Source organism: Mus musculus, chromosome 2, assembly GCF_000001635.26.
Source record: "Mus musculus strain C57BL/6J chromosome 2, GRCm38.p6 C57BL/6J".
Classification (NCBI taxonomy): domain Eukaryota; kingdom Metazoa; phylum Chordata; class Mammalia; order Rodentia; family Muridae; genus Mus; species Mus musculus.
In genome coordinates, this window is record NC_000068.7 from 29,798,645 (window position 1) to 29,822,748 (window position 24,104).

A 24,104-nucleotide genomic window follows, 5' to 3' on the forward strand; every position below is an offset into this window, starting at 1 on the left:
GGACTGGTGCACCATACACACACACATACTTACACATATAAACAATTTTTCATTTTTGTTTTTTGAGATAAGGTTTCTCTGTAGTCCTGGCTGTCCTGAAATTCGATCTGTAGACCAAGCTGGCATTGAACTTGGAGGTCCACCTGCTTCTGCCTCCAAAGTGGGAAGCCAGGTATTCCCCACACCTGGTTCCCGGATGCTTTCGTGAGTTCCTGCTGCTTTTACCCCCAGCTACGATGGTCTGAAACTGAGTGGTAAAAGCAACGGTTTCTCCCTTACACTACTTCTGCTCAGCTTTCAACTTTTTGTTTGTTTGTTTCAACAAAAATTTAAAAAGCAGCTGGTCATACGTACCATTAGGAAACAGGGACAAAGAATGCCTGCGAGTGCTCAGCTAGATCTATTTATTGTTGCTGTTATTTTTAAATGAGACAGGGTGTCACTATGTAGCCTTGGCTAGCCTAAGATTCACTATGTAGATCATTGAAATCATAGAAATCTTTCTGCCTCTGCCTCCTGAGTGCTGGGGTTAAAGACATGCACCATCACGCCTGGATAGTTTTCTTCATTTTATCCAGCCTAGAACCCCCTGCCCAGGGAATATCCCAACCCACAGTTAAGATGGATCCCCTCAATCCCAGCACTCGGGAGGCAGAGGCAGGCAGATTTCTGAGTTCGAGGCCAGCCTGGACTACAAAGTGAGTTCCAGGACAGCCAGGGCTACACAGAGAAACCCTGTCTCAAAAAACCAAAAAAAAAAAAAAAAAAAAAGATGGATCCCCTGACATTATTTATGTAAGATGATTCCCCCCCCCCCCACAGGCATGAACTAAGGCCAACCTCCCAAGTGACCCTAGACTGTCAAATTGTCAACACCATCACAAGCAATAACGGAAACAGTGCCATTTCTGGCCTTAGAGTTGAGGCCAGCTGAGGGTCCTCTGTGGATCAGCTCTGCGTGTGTCACCTTGAATTCTTGCCAGCTCTGGGAGGGATTTCTATTTAACAGGTGCGGATAGACTCTGGGCTCTGGGAAAGTGAGTTCTCAAAGCCTAGCCACTGAGGTCAGGGACTCCTTCCTAGCTGCGGCTGACCAGCAGGGAAAGACCACAGCCCAAGGAGAGCATTAGGCAGATGAAGGGCCAGAATGTGAGGAGGAACAGCCTAGTCCAGTCTTTACCCACCCTCTCCTCTCCGTGTCCCAGCAGCTTGAAGGCAGGGTGTCTTGCTTGTCTGTGTTTGGTTTCTAGACCTCAGGCCCAGTCCAGCATTCTGTGGGACGCTGAGCCCCAGCGTTCTGTGGGATGCTGCCTTCATTTGACCACTGTGACAAGTTTATTAAGAGAACAGCAGTCACTTCTCCCAAACACACTTGCTCTCCTGCAGTGACCTCAACCATCTAGGGCGAGTGTTCACACTCACCGGTCACCATACTCTCCCTCTCTTTCTCTTTCATTCAACAAGCAGTTGCTTTACTACTCTCTAATCCCAGTGCACGCGCATGTCTGTGCTCACAAGATCTTTCTACCCAGAGTTTTTATCTGATACAAAGTCTTGTCATGTCATATGACCTAGACTGGCCTGCTCCTTCTTTCCTTATTTGAATATTTTTTTTCTATTTATATATGTATGCATGTTTTGCAGAGGCTAAAAGAGGGCTTCAGATTCCCTGGAGTTTGGGTTACAGGGGATTGCGGGCTACTGGATGAGGGTGCTAGGAAGGAAACTTAGGGAAGCAACAGATGTTCCCTACTGCTGAGTCCACTCTTCAGGTTGTCTTTGAAACAAGGTTTCGCTGTAACCGTGGCTCACCTGGAACTCATCATATAGAACATACTGATGTCCAACTCACAGAGACCTGCTTGCCTCTGGCTCTTGTGTGTGGAGACTAAAAGTATGTGTGTGCCAAGGGGGCACATGCATGAGTGGGCAGGGAAGGTGTGCGTCACATTGCCCTGCTTGGCTTTTTCGATCGATTGATTGGGTGTTTTGGTTCTGGGATCAAACAAGGGCCTTGGGCAAGCTAGGTAGGGCTCTTCTACTAAGCTGTGTGTCTATCCCTATTCTGACACACTGTGAACTCAGAATAACATCAAACAAAGGGAGCCATAATGTCTCCTAGAGCTTGATTTATGTGCTCTCTATAGCCAGCCTATAAACTATAATAATAAACATGTCAGCACTATTTCAAATGTGTCCATGAATTTGCACACCAGTGCTGTGAGGTGAGTCCTCCGTGAATCATAGCCACGAGATATTGCTTGTTTACTTGTTTGTGACAAAATTCTCCCTGTATAGCCTTGGCCAGGCATAAACTCACAGAGATCCTTTGCCTCTCAAGTGCTGAAATTAAAGTTATGTACCACTGGGCAGTGGTGGCACATGCCTTTAATCCCAGCACTTGGGGGGCAGAAGCAGGCAGATTTCTGAGTTCGAGGCCAGCCTGGTCTACAGAGTGAGTTCCAGGACAGCCAGGGCTACACAGAGAAACCCTGTCTCAAAAAACCAAATAAATAAATAATAAAGTTATGTACCACCATGCTTACCTGACCCCCAAACCCACTTTTGTGGGGTGTTGTTTTGTTAGTTTGTTTTTGAGACAGGGTCTCACTATGTAGCCCTGGCTGTCCTGGAACTCACTATGTAGACCAGGCTGGCCTCGAACTCAGAGATTCATTTGCCTTTGCCTCCCGAGTGCTGGGGTTAAAGGTGTGTGCCACCACCACCGCTGTGCTTGATCCCCTAAAGCCCACCTTTAATCCATAAGAAGGCACAGATTTGGAACTCTCTGCTGAGAACATGATTCTCTTGTTGGTCTGTGATGCACATGTCTATGAACATGGGGCACCTGCTATTATAGCCCTAGAGACATCCTTTAGCTTACTATCCAGCCTCTCCAATGGATGCAATCCTGAGCAGGTCCAGACCATCTTCATACCAAAATGTCATCTGTAATCCCTATAAACAGACCTTGAAGGTTGCCCCTTCCCCCCTTAAGAACTTGACTAGGTTGAGTCATTGAAGGGGCTATTTAAGAACAGAGGCAGTAATAGGCACGTTGCATAGTCACCCCAGAACTTTTCAGAGGCTCTCAATCCAACGGCTGTGAGTCTAGACCCTTGCCCACAGCCTGACAAAGCTCACAGTTTACAAAGGAACCAGTGTTCGGGAGTGTTATCAGTCAGGGTTAAAGTTAGTTACACAGGCTTTAAATCCTGACCTTTGAGGAGATCCCCTGAAGCTACTCCTCCTGGCTCTTCAGTTCTTTTTGAACCTTGCAAAGGTACTGAAAACTGTAAAAGTCCTGAGGGAACAATCATACTCAGCTGTGGTGAATGACCATTCCAGAATGGTCTAGAAGCCCAATGCCCTGTGTATTCTGCCAGAATCCAGCTTTTTTTTTTTTTCAGCAAGTGGTATTGAACATTTGCTAAATTCTATTTCAAGACAAATGTAGTAGTTAATGTCTGTAATGCCAGCGCTCTGGGCTGAAGTAGATTAACTACAGCAAGATCCAGGGCAAAGTTACTACCCTGTTTCAAAAAACAAACAGGACTGACAAGGTGGATCAGGAAAAGGTGCCTGTTCCCAAGACTGAGGGCCAAGCCTAGTAACCTTAGTATGATCCCTGGAGCCCATGGTGTAAGAACAGAACCAACTCCCACGAGTTGTCCTCTGACCACACAGGGTCTTTGGCATATGTATCTACACATACACAAATAAGCAAACAAATGTAAATAATAATAATAAGTTAAACAAATTCTACTTGGGCCTTAGCTTCTGGCTATGTATTCTCAAATGGTCTGTGGGCGGGTTTATGCTACCTGGATCCCCTGGTCCAGGAAATGGCAGAGAGGAACGACCCAAGGAGCACTGCCTGACCAGGGCAACTTCAGCAGCCTGAACAAGCTAGACTACTAGGACTACAACTCCCAGCATGCCGTGCGGCTCAGCCTACCACTCCCAGCGGGCCGGGCGGCTGCGGAGGCAGTGGTGCGCGCAGGGCTGGAGGGGCTGGGCGGTGTCGGGCGCGCTGGGGCTGGGTTGCGCTGAGGTGCACGGACTCAGAAGCTCGCCCTCTGCGGGGACGGCACAGAAGGCGGTGCTGCCGGCTGGCACAGCCGGTGCGGGTGCGGGAGGCGGGTGGGGGTGGAGCGGGGCAGAGGTACAGACCCTACAAGGACGAGGAGTGGGCCAGACGCACCGAGGCTCGGCTGTGTGTGCCCCGGGGCGGCCGATGCCCCCAGCGCACCGCACTCCGCTGCCGCAACCGGGCCGCATCCTGACGGGGCGCCGCGCCGCGCAGCCGCAGCCGGGTGAGCTAAGGCGGGGACGGCGGCTTTCTGAGCGGGGAAAATGTGCCAGGCCGAGCAGGGGGAGACGGCGGTGCCGGCTCGGACTGAGGGGCGCGCCCTCCTTCTCCCAACCCCGAGAACGCTCTGATGTCCTGGCTATCTAGAGGCAATCGGTCCGTGGCGCCCCTCCTGTCCTGTCTCCTCTCTCAGCGGTCTTGGACCGGCTCCTAGCTTGCTTTTTGACTGCCTCTGTCAGAGAGCTAAGGATCTTAGCGATCCTGCGGTAGTCCTCCCACCCATTGCTTTATGCTTTTCTCCAGAAGGCAGTCTCATAAGGGATTCCCTGTGTTCCAGGCCGTGGTCCTCCGCCTAGCTTGGAGATATTCAGGCTACTTCATATCTTTGACCTTCCTCTCTTCCCAAGAAAAGCAATCCATTAGCAGTCCTCTTGACTAAATCCATAAAGAAGAGGGAATAGAGCGTGGGCCTTAATCTCTGCCCTGGGCTTCAACACAGCCTTTCCCCTTCTCAGCCCTAGTCCTCAAAGATCCATCTGAATGTGTGGGTACTTCCAAATCCTTTTCCTGTCCAACAATCACCTCTTTCCACCCTACCCCTGGGCTGTCACCTCTCAGGCCCCTCCTGCCTCTAAGCCATTTGCTGGCTCGCCCTCTATGGACCGGTAGAGGCACAACGCTACCTTGAGTCTGTGGGCCAGAGACTGTGCAGGGCTCCCTTCCCAGGAAGCTGCCCTTTTTGGTGTTGTCATTTCCAGAACCTCCTGGAGTCCCTAGGAGAGACACTTCTATCAGCACCTGTCTCCCGGCCATCTGGTTAGGTTGCTTGAATATCGGTGAATGGACTGTCCTGTTTGGGTTAGAAAGGTTCTAAGAACAAGTCTTACTAGCCCAATGCATAGAGCAAGGTGCTATGGCCTGAAGTAGGAAAGGGGCTAGCACAAGGTCACTTGACAAGGTGGTCAAAGATAGAACCAGAAGCTAGATCATCCTCTTGTTTCTTAACCCCAGAGCTGTAGATTTCAAGGCCCCTCCAACTTGGCATGGAACCAAAGCCTTGAACCTTTTTTAAGCCACCCCTTTTAAGGTGACTAGGCAATCCCCATAGGCTGACCCTTTGGGCTCATACTGAAGTGGCTGCTGGTGCAGAAGTAGCGGCCCCTAAAGAAGGAATTGTGTCTCCTAACCACCTTGTACCTGCAGGTCACAATGCTACTTGGAGCATCTCTGGTGGGGGCGCTACTGTTCTCCAAGCTAGTGCTGAAGCTGCCCTGGACCCAGGTGGGATTCTCCCTGTTGCTCCTGTACTTGGGGTCTGGTGGCTGGCGTTTCATCCGGGTCTTCATCAAGACGGTCAGGAGAGATATCTTGTGAGTACCATATCTAGCCTCCCTTGGGGTCTCAACTGTGCTGGGCTTTACCAGCCATTATCCCTGCCAGCACAAGACATCTGGGTTATTAAAGGAACAGTGTCTTCTCTTTGCCCTTCTCCTGGCATACCTAGAACTTTCATCTCCAAGGTCAAGGTCTCAAGGAATCTCCTAACCCCGAGACTCCTTGACCTGGGGCACAAATCAAAGCAGATCTGTTGAAAGATGTGTCTGAGAAGGGTCACGAGGACACTGTTCATGGCAAGGTGAAGAAGACCCCAGAGGAAAAGGACCTTTCCTTAGGTTGGCACAGCCTGAAAGAGCCCAGGGGGACACTGGATGCTAGCACAAATCCTGAGTTAGACAGCTGGGAGAAATTGCTCCTAGCTGCTCTATGCTAGGCTGGTTCTGAGGGTCAGAGAGGAAGAAGCTCAGACTTTTAGGAGGTAAGAAAGGGACGAAGTAACTCCCTAAACTGTCTGTGCTATTGCTGCAGAGACCCTGGTGGTCTTGCTCACTCCTGTGTTCTAGTACCCGGAAAAGGGAGCCTTGCCTAGAATGGACAGCTCAGTGTTTGTCAGTCTGGGCTGACTATAAGAGGTGTCTAGTGGCCCCACAGGAGCTGTGGGAGCATGGGATAAAGAGAGCAAGCCCCAGGTGAGGAACTTGGGCGGGAAACCCAAGAGGTCTCCTGAAGGGAAAGGACTCTCTGTTTGAAAGGTGCTGTGCAGGTGGGGGAGGGGGACAGAGCACAGCCAGAGGACCCAGCACTGACAAAGAAGTAGCAGTTGGCAGTGTGGGATATGGGGGTAGGGTGGGGGTTCCACAAGCTCTGGACATTTTCCCTGTGCCCAGCATGGAGAAGGCCTAGGAGACAAGGTAGTAAAGGTGACAGGTACCTGCTTCCACCTGCAGGGAGAAAGCTCACCCCTGAGCTTCTATGGCAGTGAGGGCTACGGGGAGCTCCCGATCTCCAGATCAGGAATGGAGACTATGGGCTTGGGGCCCCACCCCAGAGGGCTTCTAGCAGAACAGCAGACTTAGAAGAATAAGAGTAGAACTCTGAGCCGGGCGTGGTGGCACACGCCTTCAGTCCCAGCACTTGGGAGGCAGAAGCAGGCAGGTCTCTTGAGTTTGAAGACAACTGGGGCTACACAGAAATCCTGTCTCAGAGAACCAAAAGACTAAAAGCTAGCTAGCTGGTTCCTGAGCCTCAGGCTGTTTGGACAGCAGCCTGGGCAGTGTCAGGAGCCTGGCTTAGCACTGATAGCTTCTTTCCTCCCACACAGTGGTGGCATGGTGCTCCTGAAGGTGAAGACCAAGGTGCGACGGTACCTTCAGGAGCGGAAGACGGTGCCCCTGCTGTTTGCTTCAATGGTACAGCGCCACCCGGACAAGACAGCCCTGATTTTCGAGGGCACAGACACTCACTGGACCTTCCGCCAGCTGGATGAGTACTCCAGTAGTGTGGCCAACTTCCTGCAGGCCCGGGGCCTGGCCTCAGGCAATGTAGTTGCCCTCTTTATGGAAAACCGCAATGAGTTTGTGGGTCTGTGGCTAGGCATGGCCAAGCTGGGCGTGGAGGCGGCTCTCATCAACACCAACCTTAGGCGGGATGCCCTGCGCCACTGTCTTGACACCTCAAAGGCACGAGCTCTCATCTTTGGCAGTGAGATGGCCTCAGGTGAGCTGCATGTGGGAGACCCGTGGGACCTTGCACAGATGACAGCTCTGTTCTATTCCCGAGGGAGGCTGTATGAGTCTCGGCACCAGAGCTTCTGGACCTGCCAGGGATGCTGCAGAGCCTTTATGAACCACAGGTCTCCTGAGCCTTGGTTTCCCTAGCCGCAGCACCACAGATCTCAAGAAGGTCTTGCTCTTAAGCACCCACAGAGTGGCCAGTGCTGTCTGGTCCTTGGGTAGATTGGCCTCGTCTGCTTTATCTGTACAAGGGGAGCAGAACTTAGGTCCCTTCCTTCCTCTCAGACCTGGCTTTTATTTCTTGCTGAGTCAGGGATGAAAAGTGCTGAGCATGGAGCTTTCCGAAGCTCTGATCTTCACTAAGACTGAAGAGACTGCAGTTGTCATCTTGGTTTTTGGACTGTGAGTCAGGTTCAGAGGGAAGTGAGGTGTTCACCTAGCATCACACAGACACAGCAGGCTTACGAGTTGATCTCAGGCTGGACCACAGACTTCCTGGTCTTTCTCCCTATACTGCTGTGGTCATGAGGTAGTGGGAGAGGTGTTAAGATGCTCCAAGTGGAGAAGAAAGAATACAGCAGTGAGAGAAGCCCTTTCGGTGAGTCAGAGGGAAGCCAGGAAGACTGAAGACATAGCTCTTTCATTCATAGTACTGAAGAAGGAATTTAAAGCTAGGCAAAGCAGAACCAGCAGGCCAGGATCGTCTCATGCCCAGAGTGAATAGAGTCTCTGCCGCTCCAAGAGGCCTGAGAAAAGGTTTTCTGCGAATGGGAGCCTCTGTCCTCCTCTTGTCCTCTAATTGTCTCTGACAGAAAGCCATACTAGAGCAGACTAAAAAGAAAAGCTCAATGTGAGATTGCAGCATCTCTTCCATCTTTAGCATTACTTTCACCATCTGTAAAATGGGCTGATGGTAGCTAGCATGATGGTATATACCAAAAATCCTAGCACTAGGGGCCAGGAGGATTGGGTTACATTGCATTACATCGCATTATCAGGCCATATACATAGCTACTTTCCCTCCTTCTCCTCCTCTCCCTCTTCTTCTTCCTCCTCTTCTTTCCGTTCTTTTTTTCAGCAGGGTCAGAGGTCAGGGAGGTGGAGAATTGGTTTTTGGTAGCTACCTCCCAACTCTGAGCAGGAGCCTATGAGTAAGGCATCGTGATTCCTGAAAGTTCCTGAGAAATGCATCTCCTGACAATAGTAAATGTGTCTCACCCATTTCCCCACACCATTCAGTCTTCCCTGACTGTCAGCCATGCATGACAAAGGTCCAGGGAACACGGGCTTGCTAGACTGCCTGCTGACCTGAAGTGTCTCGTCTTCAGCTATCTGTGAGATCCATGCTAGCCTGGAGCCCACACTCAGCCTCTTCTGCTCTGGATCCTGGGAGCCCAGCACAGTGCCCGTCAGCACAGAGCATCTGGACCCTCTTCTGGAAGATGCCCCGAAGCACCTGCCCAGTCACCCAGACAAGGGTTTTACAGGTGGGCCTTACAGTACATGGAGAGTTCCAAAATGTTCTAGAAGACAGTGCTGGCCTCAGGGCTGCAGACTTGTCAGTCATGTGCCTTGAACAGGTTGAGGCACCTCCCCTTTTCCATCTGGAAAATGGGGCGGGATTACTAGTAAGGTGAAATTGTCGATTTGTGAAGCAACCCATGGTCACACCTTGTATGTAGGATTGTGTGTACCCTGCAGCTTGCCAGGTGGAGAGGAGGGTAAGTGTGAGACCCTCAGTGTAGCCTTCCAGCTTGTTGAGTGTGGGCCCTGCCAGGCCCCAGCCTTTGCCCTCTCCTCCAGGAAGCCTCCCTGGAGTGTCTTCTCTACACTGGAGCCCGACAGCCCTTCAGCTGCTGCTCTTTCTACTCTTCCCTGAAGTCTTACCACCTGCTTTGTTGCCTGCTGCCTGCTGAGCCCCCCCCCCCCAATCTGAGTTCTGTTCTGGCTCTGCTACTTCCCTGCCTCTGACCTGCCCTCTGACCTGCCCTCTGAGCCTCAGGTCCTGCTGCAATAAAGTTGGGGATAGTAGCAATCTACTTTATGGGCTTATTGTAAAGGTCAACCCGGAGGCTAGGGTATCAGCAGGAAGGGCTGGGACTTGTCATTGCCAGAATTGAGACTCTCCTTTCCCTCATTTCTTAGATGCTTCCAGAAGCTGCTTGACGGCAGGGACCGTGACTGGTTCCCCGTCTTACTCTCAACTACCCAGGACTGGCACACAGCAGGTGCCACAGTGCCTGAGGTGGCTGCTGGCAGTGCCGTCCGGCGGGGTTCTTGACCTCCTGAGAAACACACCCCTGTGTCAGGGTGTGACAGGGTACTTGGTGACAGTACCCATTTGAGTGGGCAGATGGACATCAGTGGTGTGGAGTGGCCATAGTGCCTGCTTCTTTTATTCTTTTTTCCTGCTTTTTGAGACAGGGTTTCTTTACATAGCCTTGGCTGTCCTGAAACTCACTTATGTAGACCAGGCTGGCCTTGAACTCAGATCCATGCCTCTGCTGGGATTCTCCTGAGTGCTGCAGTTTAAGGCCAGCATGCTTAACCTTTGTTTTTGTTTTTTTTTTGTTGGTTTTTGGGTTTTTTGGTTTGGTTTGGTTTGGTTTGGTTTTTCGAGACAGGGTTTCTCTGTGTAGCTCTGGCTATCCTGGAACTCACTCTGTAGACCAGGCTGGCCTCGAACTCAGAAATCTGCCTGCCTCTGCCTCCCAAGTGCTAGGATTAAAGGCGTGCACCACCACCGCCCGGCTTTTTTTTTTTTTTTTTTTATCTTTTGAGATTGTGTCTTTTTTTTGTTTTTGTTTTTGTTTTTTGTTTTTTGTTTTTCGAGACAGGGTTTCTCTGTGTAGCTCTGGCTATCCTGGAACTCACTCTGTAGACCAGGCTGGCCTCGAACTCAGAAATCTGCCTGCCTCTGCCTCCCAAGTGCTAGGATTAAAGGCGTGCACCACCACCGCCCGGCTTTTTTTTTTTTTTTTTTTTAAAGATTCATTTATTTTATTTATATGAGTAAACTGTAGCTGTCTTTGTTGTGAGCCACCATGTGGTTGCTGGAAATTGAACTCAGGACCTTTGGAAGAGCCATCAGTGCTCTTAAACGCTGAGCCATCTCTCCAGGCCTGAGATGGTGTCTTTCTACGTAGTTCTCACTGTCCTTTTAGCTCAGTGTGTCTCAATCTCACAGAGATCTTCCTGTCTCTGCCTCCTAAGCACTAGATTAAAGTTATACACCACCTCATTACCCTTGTAACTAAGCCTTGAAGCAGGTATCCGCTTCTATAAACCCTCCTGATACCACCTTTGCACCTGTCAGCTGAGCCAGCTGGTGCTTAGCTGTCACCAGTCCTATGTCCCCACGACGAGGCTTGGTGTTGAAGTGTTTTGTCTTCGTCTGATTGTCTCACTCAGCTGGGACTTCAGAGAGGACCAGCTCTGTATTCATCTCAGCCACTGCTCTTTCACTCAACCTGTCCCTGGGTGAGCCTGGGAGGGAGGTGCTGTTGAGGTCGTCAGTAGGTCTGTCTCCTGGAAGAGATGTAGAAATGGGCTGAAGGGCATGCGCCTTCTGTCTCCCCACACGGTCCTGCGGCCGCTCTCCTAGTAACCTGCATTGCATATCTGTTTTCTTCAGATAAGCTCTTCTACATCTACACATCGGGCACCACGGGGCTACCCAAAGCTGCCATTGTGGTGCACAGCAGGTAATGGACAAGGGCCCAGGGCTGGATGTGGCCTGTATGGGACTGGGAAGCGTCCTCTTGCCATCCCCGGGTCCCACTGACCTCTTTGCCCTGTCCCCTTGAAGGTATTATCGTATGGCTTCCCTGGTGTACTATGGATTCCGCATGCGGCCTGATGACATTGTCTATGACTGCCTCCCCCTCTACCACTCAGCAGGTAACCCTGGGCCTGCCCTTAGCTGCCAGCACCCTGTGCCTTTAGAAGGCCCACTTTCCTAGCCACTTATAATAGAAGCATGGGGCGGGGCCATCTACTCCACCACAGTCTACTTGTTCACTGATGATGACATGAGGTTCCTGTGTCTCAGGGGGCATCGTGCCTGCTGTGCAGTGAGGTTGGTTTCTACAGATGTGCAGCATCTCACTGCTCCGTTACAGAGCATAAGGGAGGAAAGCTTGAGTATCAGCCTGACCTCTGGGGCAGGGTTATGGCCGCTCCACACCACAGAGCTGGTCCATGTTGGGAACCTGCCTGACACTCAGGAAGAGAAGGTAGGAAGGGACACAGTGAGGAAGCACAAGTGTCACCCTCAAGAAGACCTGTGGTGGGGGCTGAGACCTCCTAGAGGAAACATACCAGTTAGGAGAGCAGTCCTGAGTGGCGACTGTGTAGACAAGAAGCGTGTGCTTAGTCGGGTGTGGTGGCTCACGCCTTTAATCCCAGCACTTGGGAGGCAGAGGCAGGTGGATTTCTGAGTTCGAGGCCAGCCTGGTCTACAGAGTGAATTCCAGGACAGTCAGGGCTACACAGAGAAACCCTGTCTCGAAGAAAAAAAAAAAAAAAAAGTGTGTGCTTGATCCCACAGGTACTGGAAACATGGTAGATAGGGAAGAGGTGTGGCCAGTTAGCAGGACAGAACAGGAGGAGGAGACCAAGGGAAGGCCTGTGAAGAGACAGGGCTGGAAGCTGGTTGTGGTAGTGAACCCTTATAATATAGCACTTGGAAAGTGGAGGCCTATCTTCTACTACACAGCAAGTTTGAGGCTAGCCTGGACTATTTGAGACCCTGTCTCAGAAGAGGCAGGTCTGAATGAGATTAGGCTCTGGGGTGGGGTCACTGTCCTGACCTCCAGGCCCCTCTGACTTCAGGAAACATCGTGGGGATTGGCCAGTGCTTACTCCACGGCATGACTGTGGTGATCCGGAAGAAGTTCTCAGCCTCCCGGTTCTGGGATGATTGTATCAAGTACAACTGCACAGTGAGTGAGAAGGGACAGGCATGAGCAGCCCCATCCCCATGTCCCCCCCCCCTTGCCACCCATACACTGGGGCATCTGAGCAGCTGAGACTTCAGAATGCTCCCTTGGGCAGCGTCTTCATTGCTCGGATGAGAGGGAAGGGACTGTCGGGCCACTGTGGGGAGGTGACGAAGTGGGCACCCCTAGAGTCTGGACTGACACCACACCCACCCCAGATTGTACAGTACATTGGCGAGCTCTGCCGCTACCTCCTGAACCAGCCACCCCGTGAGGCTGAGTCTCGGCACAAGGTGCGCATGGCACTGGGCAACGGTCTCCGGCAGTCCATCTGGACCGACTTCTCCAGCCGTTTCCACATCCCCCAGGTGGCTGAGTTCTATGGGGCCACTGAATGCAACTGTAGCCTGGGCAACTTTGACAGCCGGGTAAGGTCCAGATTGGGGCTAGTAGGGCTGCTGTGGGGGGTGGATCACAATAGGCCCTAGGCTTGCAGAGGGGGAAGCAGAATACCAGCATGGGAGTGGATACCAGAGTCTCTCCAGCCCCTCTGTCTGTTTGGGAGTCCATGGAGCCCTGGCCTAAATCTCGGCCTTTGCAGGTGGGGGCCTGTGGCTTCAATAGCCGCATCCTGTCCTTTGTGTACCCTATCCGTTTGGTACGTGTCAATGAGGATACCATGGAACTGATCCGGGGACCCGATGGAGTCTGCATTCCCTGTCAACCAGGTCTGCCCAGGAGGGAATGGACATTTGTGGGGGAAGGTGTTGTCTTGGAGGATAGTCAGTGTGGATAAACCATTCTGAGTGTGGGTTCTGCTTTACCCACTGCTCACCCCACTGTCGTCACCAACCCTTGCTCACTCGCTCGCTCGCCCGCCGTGCCATCTGCACACCTCCCTGAGAAGGCTCCATCCTGGCCTCATACACGAGCCCCTCATCTTCATGCAGAGCTGATGGCAGTGCCTGGTTCGGGGTGTGTGTGGTAAAGTGTGAGGCACTCACTGAGGAGAGCCTGGACAGGTGTAGGGCTCAGTGGTACCAGGTTGCTCGGCTGTCTAGTCGGGCCTGTGTATGCTCGCTGGTCTTTTCTGGATTGATTCATTGGGTCCTCACTGTTGGTGGCCCATTCCGTGCTCCAAAACTGCTCAGATGTGCTCCCTGATCTCAGCCACCTTCTGTCCAGGAGACAAATGGGGCATTTCTGTAATAGCATTAAGTCAGCATAAGATGCAGGGTGCCTTTGTGGATGGAGACAGGTAGACGAGGCCACACCTGACTGGCTTCCTCGTCCCTAGGTCAGCCAGGCCAGCTGGTGGGTCGCATCATCCAGCAGGACCCTCTGCGCCGTTTCGACGGGTACCTCAACCAGGGTGCCAACAACAAGAAGATTGCTAATGATGTCTTCAAGAAGGGGGACCAAGCCTACCTCACTGGTGAGTCCCCTGCTGTTTGTCCTTCCAGAGGGGACAGGGAGAAATGAGAGCTTCCAGTCTCAGAGAACACATCCCCTGTGATGACTTCCTGACTCAACCTGTGTCAGGAACTAGGCTGGCCCAGTCATGACTAACTGTCCCCTCCCTAGGTGACGTCCTGGTGATGGATGAGCTGGGTTACCTGTACTTCCGAGATCGCACTGGGGACACGTTCCGCTGGAAAGGGGAGAATGTATCTACCACTGAGGTGGAGGGCACACTCAGCCGCCTGCTTCATATGGCAGATGTGGCAGTTTATGGTGTTGAGGTGCCAGGTATGTGAGGGGAGGATGGTGAGCATGTCCGAACATTGCCTGCCACTGACTGTGTACCCTCCTGCTTCCAGGAACTGAAGGCCGAGCAGGAATGGCTGCCGTTGCAAGTCCCATCAGCAACTGTGACCTGGAGAGCTTTGCACAGACCTTGAAAAAGGAGCTGCCTCTGTATGCCCGCCCCATCTTCCTGCGCTTCTTGCCTGAGCTGCACAAGACAGGTCTGTCCCTGGTTCCAGCTCCTGGCTTTCAGGGCTGGGTCTTTCTGTAGTATAAACTCCCTGGCTAATCTCTTACCTTGACAAACAGCCTTGCCCGTAGGCTGAGATACTGCTCTCCTGGGTGGAAATGTGCAAACCCAGCTTCAGAGAAGGCTCACCATCTCTTAGAATGGGGACTATTCTATGGCTGCCATACTATGGTTTAGACCCAGAGTAGAAAAATTCCAGAGGTATGGAATGGGCTGGGTGTGGTAACACCCCTGTAATCCTGATGCTTCAGAATGGAGGAAAGAGGCCAGCCTTGGCGTTACAACACACAAGACCCTGTCTCAGCAACAACAAAGCAGCAAGAAAGAAAATGGACTTCAGATCATGGCACAATAGACTAGGACAGAACTCAGTGGACGAGCTTGTCTAATGTACATGAATCCTTAGGTTCATTCCCAGTAGCACAGAAAAATAGTAATAAGTGGGTGAGTGAGTAAGTAAATAATAAGGCATATAGGCAAATAGTATTAGACCAATAAATTAAAAGGAAAAAAGACCCCCGAACCTGGATGCTTCAACAGTAGTGTGCTGTGGGCCATCAGCAGAGGCCATCAGGACCCTTATAGGCCTATAGGATCTTATAGACCAGGGTGGAAGTGGGATGGCCTAGAAATAGTAGGAAGTTATCTAAATGTAAGATTGGTCCCACAGAGATCTCCAGCTTCAGGGTAGAGAGTGGCAGAGAACTATAGATGTCTCACAAGGAGTTAGTATCCAAGAGTGAGCTGTGGGTGGGTCTATGATCACATAGAGTCTTAGTCAGGGTTTCTGTTTCTGCACAAACATCATGACCAAGAAGCAAGTTGGGGAGGAAAGGGTTTATTCAGCTTACACTTCCACATTTGCTGTTCATCAACAACAGAAGTCAGGACTGGAACTCAGGCAAGTCAGGGAGCAGGAGCTGATGCAGAGGCCATGGAGGGATGTTCTTTACTGGCTTGTTTCCCTGGCTTGCTCACCCTGCTCTCTTATAGAACCCAAGACTACCAGCCCAGAGATGGCACCACCCACAAGGGGCCCTTCCCACCTTGATCACTAATTGAGAAAATGCCTTACAGCTGGATGGAGGCATTTCCTCAACTGAAGCTCCTTTTCTGTGATAACTCCAGCTGTGTCAAGTTGACACAGAACCAGCCAGTACACATAGTAGCACAGTGACATCCTTCTGTAGTGGTCTACTGATGGCTTTCAGGAGTTCCCTGAGTCAGGAAGGGGATGTGGAATCTCCTGTTAGGCCCACCATACTGTCCTTAGGGTCCTTCCTGCCTCTCTCCATTGCTCAGGCTCATCCCTAGCTGCTTACCCAGGGGTCCATGTGCCTGACCCCCTCCCATGCATTGTCAGTTCCAAGCCTTCTCTGGCTGCTGAGGTCTGTCAGCTTGTGGACATCTGTACCCCATGCAACATATGAGACGGTGGGAGGGGCCTAGGCTGCAGTGTGACATAGGGAGGGACACAGGGCAGTCTCATAACTGAGGAGACTGAACTTCCTGAGGATTGGAAGTGTGACCCTGTCCAGGACAAGCAAGACAGCTTTTCTGCAGAGTGAACTACATGCAAGGATGTCTGAGGATCACAGTTCTGTAGGTTAGTGATGTGGGGTTTAAATTCAACTGTAAGGTGTTAGTGGGGCTGCAGAGGCCATAGTTGCTCTCTTCTGCAGCCCCATCCAACAAAACTTTGTGTGCTGGTAGGAGTGTTTGGCATCTCTACTGCCTACTATGGTGGCAGCTAGTACCATGGAGGGATTGGGCATTTAAGATGGAGTTGGTGTGCCTGAGGAACTGGCACATGGGCAGTGCTGGTCTAGGGGGCTGGTCTGGGTTGGTTTGTTTCTTTCATCTGCTTCTCAATCTTCCAAGGCTGGGCTGTCCTCAGGGATTTCTCCCCGCCAGCCCCAAGGCTGGGCTGGCCTCAGGGTTCTCTCCCTGCCACCCCCAAGGCTGGGCTGGTCTCAGGGTTCTCTCCCCACTGCCCCCAAGAGCGTGGGTTGGAATGGCAGGGTCCTTGGAAGCCTAGACTCACTGGAATTCCAGAGCAGTGCTTCAGAGCAAGCTAGAAGGCCAGTCTGGTTTGGAGTTTCTGGAATTGTGGTTTCTGTTGGGAGCAATAGGTAGCATTTCAGAGGCTAGCAGATCTAGGGAGAGGGTCTGTCATTCCTGTGTTCAAATCCTGGTTACCACTTATTTCCTGTGTGACTTTGCTTTCTCCCCCCAAAATGGCATGGTGATGTACCCCTTTAATCCCAGCACTGTAGATCTAGAGACCAGTGGATCGCTAAGAGTTTGAAGGACAGCCAGGGCTATCTAGTGAGACCCTGTCCATAAAAAGGGGGAAATGGAGAAGAAAATACATGCATCTTAGAATATGACTGAGCCTCAAGACGTTGAGGCCTCTGTGTCCAGTCAGTACTCAAATAAAAGGGACCAGATTCTGGCCTCTACTCTGCTGCCCATCAGAGATGTCGTTGGACATACAGTGTCCCCGTGTCCTTTCTCCCCTCCCTAGCTCTCCCTTTCTCAACCCGTCATCAGATTTGTAGGAGCTCCAACCCCTGCCTTGCACTTTCTGACTTTTCTTACCCACTCTCTAGGGACCTTCAAGTTCCAGAAGACAGAGTTGCGGAAGGAGGGCTTTGACCCATCTGTTGTGAAAGACCCGCTGTTCTATCTGGATGCTCGGAAGGGCTGCTACGTTGCACTGGACCAGGAGGCCTATACCCGCATCCAGGCAGGCGAGGAGAAGCTGTGATTTCCCCCTACATCCCTCTGAGGGCCAGAAGATGCTGGATTCAGAGCCCTAGCGTCCACCCCAGAGGGGTCCTGGGCAATGCCAGACCAAAGCTAGCAGGGCCCGCACCTCCGCCCCTAGGTGCTGATCTCCCCTCTCCCAAACTGCCAAGTGACTCACTGCCGCTTCCCCGACCCTCCAGAGGCTTTCTGTGAAAGTCTCATCCAAGCTGTGTCTTCTGGTCCAGGCGTGGCCCCTGGCCCCAGGGTTTCTGATAGGCTCCTTTAGGATGGTATCTTGGGTCCAGCGGGCCAGGGTGTGGGAGAGGAGTCACTAAGATCCCTCCAATCAGAAGGGAGCTTACAAAGGAACCAAGGCAAAGCCTGTAGACTCAGGAAGCTAAGTGGCCAGAGACTATAGTGGCCAGTCATCCCATGTCCACAGAGGATCTTGGTCCAGAGCTGCCAAAGTGTCACCTCTCCCTGCCTGCACCTCTGGGGAAAAGAGGACAGCATGTGGCCACTGGGCACCTGTCTCAAGAAGTCAGGATCACACACTCAGTCCTTGTTTCTCCAGGTTCCCTTGTTCTTGTCTCGGGGAGGGAGGGACGAGTGTCCTGTCTGTCCTTCCTGCCTGTCTGTGAGTCTGTGTTGCTTCTCCATCTGTCCTAGCCTGAGTGTGGGTGGAACAGGCATGAGGAGAGTGTGGCTCAGGGGCCAATAAACTCTGCCTTGACTCCTCTTAGCCTGACAGCCTGGCTCCTTGCCTACCTCCTTCCCCTCTAGCCCCTTTCGCTTAGCCCTTGGGATAAGCCCTTAGCCAGTCCTCTTTTCCAAAGCTCTGCCTTCCTATAACTCCTTAGGAGAGACTCCCACCAGATCTGACAGGATGTTAAACTTTGGAACTTAACCTTTAAAGTAAGCATGTGGCTTTGGGCAAGTGTCTCCTGAATTATGGGGGTAATTAAGGGATTCAGAAACTACACAAAGCCATTAGGAGTGGGAGGATACTTGGCGTCTTTGAGGGAAAGCCCTCCCCTGCACAGAACTGTCCATGGACCCATGCGCTGTTGCTCCATCTTCTGCCAAATGACCCATTGGAGCCTCCCCAGCCCTCTGAGGCTTTCTATGAAAGTTTCATGTCTAAGCTCTGTCTTCTTGGCCAGGAGGCCTCTGCACCCGGGCTGAGACTGACAGGCACCTTTAGGATGATGCATCTGATCCAGACAGACTGCCTGACCTCCTCAGGCAACCCTAGCCAGTCAGCAGCACATTGGTCCAGAGTCCTCCAGCCTGGGAGTCCCTGGGAAGTACAGAGGGTCCTAACAGCCCAGGGTGGACTGCTCAAGGGCCCTCCTCCACTGTTGGACCTTCTCCTGTATCTGTGAGGTCAATTTCTTGAGTTCTGAGATGGTTTTGTGTGGTCCTGATTGCCATTTTACTTGGGTACGATGTGGAGAATGGCTTTGACCTCAGGATCTTTCTGCTTCCTCCCAGGTGCTGGGATGAAAGACATCTGGCTTGAGTGGTTTTGTTGTGGTTATGTGCGCATGACTCAGGTTTCTGCAAACATGAGTCCAGAGGCCTCAGAATCCCCTGGAGCTGGAATTAAAGGGGGGGGGGGTTCTAGGAGCTAACCTGGGTCTCAAAGCACATTTTTTTGGGGGGGGGTGTTGATTGGTGTTCAAGACACAGTTTCTCTATGTAACAGCTCTGAACTTACAAAGATCCGCCTGCTCCAGAGTGCAGAGATTAAATGTGTACCACCACCACCCTGGCTTGAAGCAGGTCTTATAAATGGACTATTCAAGAATTGACCCAGAGTGAGGATATTATGACTAGTTCAGTGGGCAGTGTCACACAGGGAGTGGGGAGGCTGGAATGCAAAAGGTCATGTTCTTGATGATGCCCCGCCCACGGGGTACAGAAGGCAGCAGGAAGCCAGAAATTGCTATTCCACACAAACCTGTGGAACCTGCTCTGGGCCAGCAGCTGACAGTCCAGAGGCGTAGGTGGCCACACTAAGAAAGAGATCCAGGTGCCTCCAGGAGAATAGGCTTTTGAATTGGGGTATGTCTAAGAGCAAACCAAGTGAAGGAGCCCAGAGATAGGTGTGGAGCATGGCTGGGTGTCATTTCAAATATGGCCAGCAGAGGGAGCAAGGGGCTCAGATTTGCATTCCTGGCTTACAATGCTCAGCCAAGAAGTAGGATGAAAGGATGTGGGTTTTTGCCTCACCATTGAGCTAGGGCGATTCCCAAGGTTGGTCTCTGAGGACTTTTGCTTATGTTTCCAAAGATTTAGGCTTGATGGAAAAAAGAAACGTTTCAGATGTTAAGACCTCTTTAGGATCTGAAGAGATAGTACAAGGGTAAAGCGCACTAGCTGCTCTTCCAGAGGAAAGCATTCCATCTGTAACTCCAGTTCCTGGGATGCTGATGCCCTCTTCTGGCTTCCACTGGCAATGCATACACACACCACACAGATAACCGTGCAGGCAAAACACCTAGACTCAAAATAAAACATGAACCAGGAGATGGTGGTGCACCCTTTAATCCTAGCCTAGCACTTGGGAGGCAGAGACAGGCAGATCTCTGAGTTCAAGGCCAGCCTGCTTTACAGAGTGAGTTGCAAGACAGTGAAGGTTACCCAGGAAAACCTTATCTTCAAAAAATTAAATTAAAAATAAAAAAAAAATTTTTTTAAAGATCTTGCAGGCAGTGATGGTACATGCCTTTAATCCCAGCACTCGGGAGGCAGAGGCAGGCGGATTTCTGAGTTCGAGGACAGCCTGGTCTACAGAGTGAGTTCCAGGACAGCCAGGACTACACAGAGAAATCCTGTCTCGAGAAACCAATAGATAGGTAGATAGATAGATACCAATAGATAGATAGAGATAGATATCTGGTGATGCATACCTTTAGTCCTAGCACTCAGGTGAGATCTCTGTGATTCCAAGGCCAGCCTGGTCTACAAAAAGAGTTCTCGGTCAACCAGGGCTACATAGTGAGACTCCATCTCAACAAACTGGATGGTGGGGTACAAGAGCCTGCTGCTAAGCTTGACAGTCTGATGGATCTGCAGAACCTACATGGTGGAAAGAAAGAACTGACTGTATGTTGTCCATCCCAAACACCCACGCACGTGCGTGCACGTACACACAATCAGCAGTTAATAATGTAATCAAAACATTCCAAACAAGGCTGTTCCCACTTTTACACTGGGACTACTAACCCCTCCTTGAGGGGCTGACAGCTCTTGGACCTGCATCTGATTGTCCCCAGACCGTGCGGAGCCCTCTTGAGTACACACAGTAATTGACCAATACATGCTTATAGTATTAACTTACATAGCTACTGCTCTTGGGCAGCTCCTCACATTAAGTACTTGACAGTTGCAGAGCACCTATGGGTTCACCTAAGCAGATAGAAAAAGCTGCCTGCCATGGGGGCGAGGTCTAGGCCCCAGATCCACCTCACGGAGCAGCAGTGGCAGCTGCTAGAAGATGGACCCAATGAGGTGTGCCCTGGGACACAGGAACACTGCTCTGTTGGCTTTGAAATGTTCTCCCTGTATAGCCTTATCTGTCCCACAACTTGCAGGAATCGTCCTGCCTCGTCCCAAGGGCTGGGAATATGAGTTCTTTGCACCAGGGCCTAGCACCAGGAAGCCTTTCAAGGAAGCATGCCAGGCAGACTAGGTCAAGGCCCACAAAAGAAACAGTAGACCAGATGGGCATGGGTCTTCACACCTTTGATCCCAACCCTTGGGAAGCAGAGGCAGAGATCTCTGCTTTCAAGCCAACCTAGTCTACATAGTTTCAGGCCAGCGAGGGAGCATAGTGAGACGCTGTCAAAGGGGAGGGGTGGGGCAGACTGGAAGGATGGCTCTCAGTGGCTAACTTGCTGAGGGGTTCTCAGCACCCATACACAGCACACATACATGCAGGCAAAGCATGCATATGTATGCATATGCATAAGACAAAAATAAATTTTGTTTTAGAGTATGACTATACTTCAGAGGAAGATGCTATCAGAAGGGTTGAAATATAAATTTGAAATATAAGGGTCCAGAGAGACAGCTCAGCCATTAAGAATTCATATTGCTCTTGTAGAGGACTAGAGACTCCAGCACCATCATGGAGTGACGCGAATCTGCTGCCTTTGACTCCAGTTCTGGGGAGTCCATTCGATGCCTTCTTCTGGACTGTGCAAACACTGCAGTAACAGGATATATATATACACAATTAACAGAGTAAATAAATAACTAGTAAAAACCCGTAAGGCGATAGAGCTGTATGGTTGGGGAAAGGAGTCATTGCCGGAAGGTGGGGGCAGGGAACCCTTCCCGAAGGGGCCCCCTTGGAGGTCAACCACTCCATTATTGACTCTTAATGGCCACCAAGCACAGAACAGGTAGGACTTTATCCTCCGCCTGCTGATGAGGAACCAGAGACGAGGAGGAGTAAAGCCTCTCCAAACATCAGAGTCTGGAGGTAAACGTCCCCGCCCCCACCCCGCTCCGCCTCCTTGCTGAACAGGGCGCTGCTGGAAGGAGCCAGCCTCCTGCATCCTTGGAGGTCCAGCAGTGCTTGGACAGGCAAGTGGCTGCCCAGGCCAGTGTGTGGCTATCGCTTTCAATTCCTAGGAAGAAGGTTAAATATCTTCCAGAGGCCCCTAGAGGCGGTTGTGGAGAGGGCGGGAGAGGAGGGGGCGACCCAGTGACTTTCAAAGGGGCCCTGAAAGCTTAGCCACCCCTCCCCCGGGCCGCGGCTTCCTCCCGGCCTAATCAAATTCTGGGCTCAGCCCTAGTCTTTGGCGGCAGTTTAACCCGAGCCCGGGCGGATTTCTTTCTCACTGATCTCAGCTTGACACCCAATTAGCACAAGAATGGGAGGAGGAAGCCTGTGAGAGGCGCCTCCCAGCCTCCCGGGGCGCGCGAGGGGGCAGGCGGGAAAACAAAGGGCGGCGGGCAGGGGGGCACTTGCGCCCTCGCCTCCGCTGCGACCTGCCATTGTCTCTCTTGGAGCTTCAGAGAGGATGGAGGACTACGCCCTGGCTCTCTGGCTGGGGCCCCGGACCCTCTACTGCAAGGGATACTAGGGGAAAGTTATTTGTGAGACTCTGGCCTTAAGTGAGAAGTAGTGGGGAGGGCCAGGATCCCGAAGGCACGGCCTTCGGAGACTCAGTTTTGTCATCTGAAAAATGGGAGGAATATACAAGGTGTAGTCCAGTGGCTCTACTGCTTGGCACCACAGAGCTCAGTAGACAAATGTTCTTTGAGGGAACACAATACCCAGCCTGTACTGTTTCTAACTGATAGGTTAAGCTTGGTTCTGGACGCGAAGTGGCAGTAGCATCAGGCTCAGTGCTGCCAGCATGAGTTCTTTGCAGAGACTTCTGTTCAGATGAAGCCTGAACTTGGATTCATCAAGTTCCTGAAAGGGACTCCCATCAGAACTGTTGGGGTGATAGGCAGTGGTGGCGCACGCCTTTAATCCCAGCACTTGGGAGGCAGAGGCAGGCGGATTTCTGAGTTCGAGGCCAGCCTGGTCTACAGAGTGAGTTCCAGGATAGCAGGGCTACACAGAGAAACCCTGTCTCCAAAAACCAAAACAAACAAACAAAAAACAAAAAAGGGCTTGCTGCTTTTTCTAAGGACCATTTGGTCCCTAGTAGCCAGCTCCAGAGAATTCACCCTGTTCTGCTTGCTCTCTCTCTCTCTCTCTCTCTCTCTCTCTCTCTCTCTCTCTCTCTCTCTCTCTAAAAGGGCTTGCTGCTTTTTCTGAGGACCATTTGGTCCCTAGCAGCCAGCTCCAGAGAATTCACCCTGTTCTGCTCTCTCTCTCTCTCTCTCTCTCTCTCTCTCTCTCTCTCTCACACACACACACACACACACACACACACACACACACACAGAAATCTAAAAACAAAAACATTATGAAGAGCTGTGGAAGTAACTCGGTCTGGTGGGACCTCACTGGCCAGTCACACATCCTCAAGGCCCCCCCATCCCGTCTCGGTGAACTTGTCTAAGGGGGGAAAAATTCAAGGTTTGTTATTTCTCCTTCGGAACTCCTCCCACTTGTGGGAGTTTTTATTTTCCTTAACATTTTTTTTTAGTTTTATTTTATTTTGCCTGTATATATGTATGTGTACCATGTATGTAGCCGGTATCCAGGAGGTCAGAAGAGGGCTGTAGGACTTCCTAGAATTGGAATTTGGATAGTTGTGAATCATCATATGGGTGCTGGGAATTGAACCCTGGTCCATTGGAAGAGCAGCCAGTGCAGCTACTGAGCTGTCTCTCCAGCCTGTCCTTAATAATCGGAGGGAGGGAGGGAGGGAGAGGGAGAGGGAGGGAGGAAGGAAGGAGGAAAGAGATAGGAAGAAAAGTCAAGCTTAATAGCTAGTCCAAGTCTTTAATCCCATAGGCAGTCAGACATCTCTGTGAGATTGAACCAACCTGGCCTGTGTGTGTGTGTGTGTGTGTGTGTGTGTGTGTGTGTGTGTGTGTATGTATGTATGTCAAGGCCAACCAGGGCTACATAGTGAGACCCTGTCCCAAAAATAATTAAAATGGATGGCTCCTGAGGAGTGACACAGGCTAACCTGGCCTACACACACACAAACTAGAAAGGAGTGGGGAGGTAGCTCAGTATTAGAACTCTTATCTAGTGTGCGGGAGACCCTGCGTCAATCCCAAGCCCCGGCATGAAAATGGAGCCAGAGTGGTTAGGCTTAGCGTGATGGTGTAGACACCTATAATCCCAGAAGAGAAAATAACCCCAAAAAGAAAAAAAGAAACACGGCCTGGAGAGGCTGGCTACTCTTCTAGGGGACTCTGGTTCTGAGCACCCACAAGGCAGCTCACAACTGTCTGTAACCCCATGTTCTAGGAATCCAACAACCCCCCCTCCACACACACATATATTCAAGCAAAGCACCAATGTATAATAAGTAACAAATACATAAGGATCGTTAAAAAGAGAAGAAGGAGGTTTCCTCTTGGGAGTGTGAGGTGACTTAGTAGCTGCT

The 24,104-nt window shown here is 51.4% G+C and overlaps 1 protein-coding gene across 1 annotated transcript; it reads left to right on the forward strand.

Annotated features, from left to right (window-relative positions):
• The first annotated feature begins 3,989 nt into the window (after positions 1 to 3,989).
• On the forward strand, positions 3,990 to 18,878 carry Slc27a4 (solute carrier family 27 (fatty acid transporter), member 4). Its single transcript, NM_011989.5, has 13 exons — positions 3,990 to 4,316; positions 5,516 to 5,682; positions 6,972 to 7,366; positions 8,712 to 8,870; positions 11,018 to 11,087; positions 11,192 to 11,283; positions 12,217 to 12,326; positions 12,542 to 12,751; positions 12,925 to 13,051; positions 13,621 to 13,758; positions 13,908 to 14,072; positions 14,144 to 14,290; positions 16,932 to 18,878. The coding sequence occupies exons 2-13, from the start codon at positions 5,522 to 5,524 to the stop codon at positions 17,087 to 17,089; spliced, it is 1,932 nt and encodes a 643-aa protein (NP_036119.1). The 5' UTR covers positions 3,990 to 4,316; positions 5,516 to 5,521; the 3' UTR covers positions 17,090 to 18,878.
• Positions 18,879 to 24,104: the final 5,226 nt, after the last annotated feature.

Bases quoted from the DNA above. Each gene is read 5' to 3' on its own strand.
- Slc27a4 (NM_011989.5), top strand. From the start codon at position 5,522: ATGCTACTTGGAGCATCTCTGGTGGGGGCGCTACTGTTCTCCAAGCTA. The intron at 13,052-13,620 runs GTCTGCCCAGGA...CCTCGTCCCTAG, and splicing joins CTGCATTCCCTGTCAACCAG to GTCAGCCAGGCCAGCTGGTG. The intron at 14,291-16,931 runs GTCTGTCCCTGG...CCCACTCTCTAG, and splicing joins GCCTGAGCTGCACAAGACAG to GGACCTTCAAGTTCCAGAAG.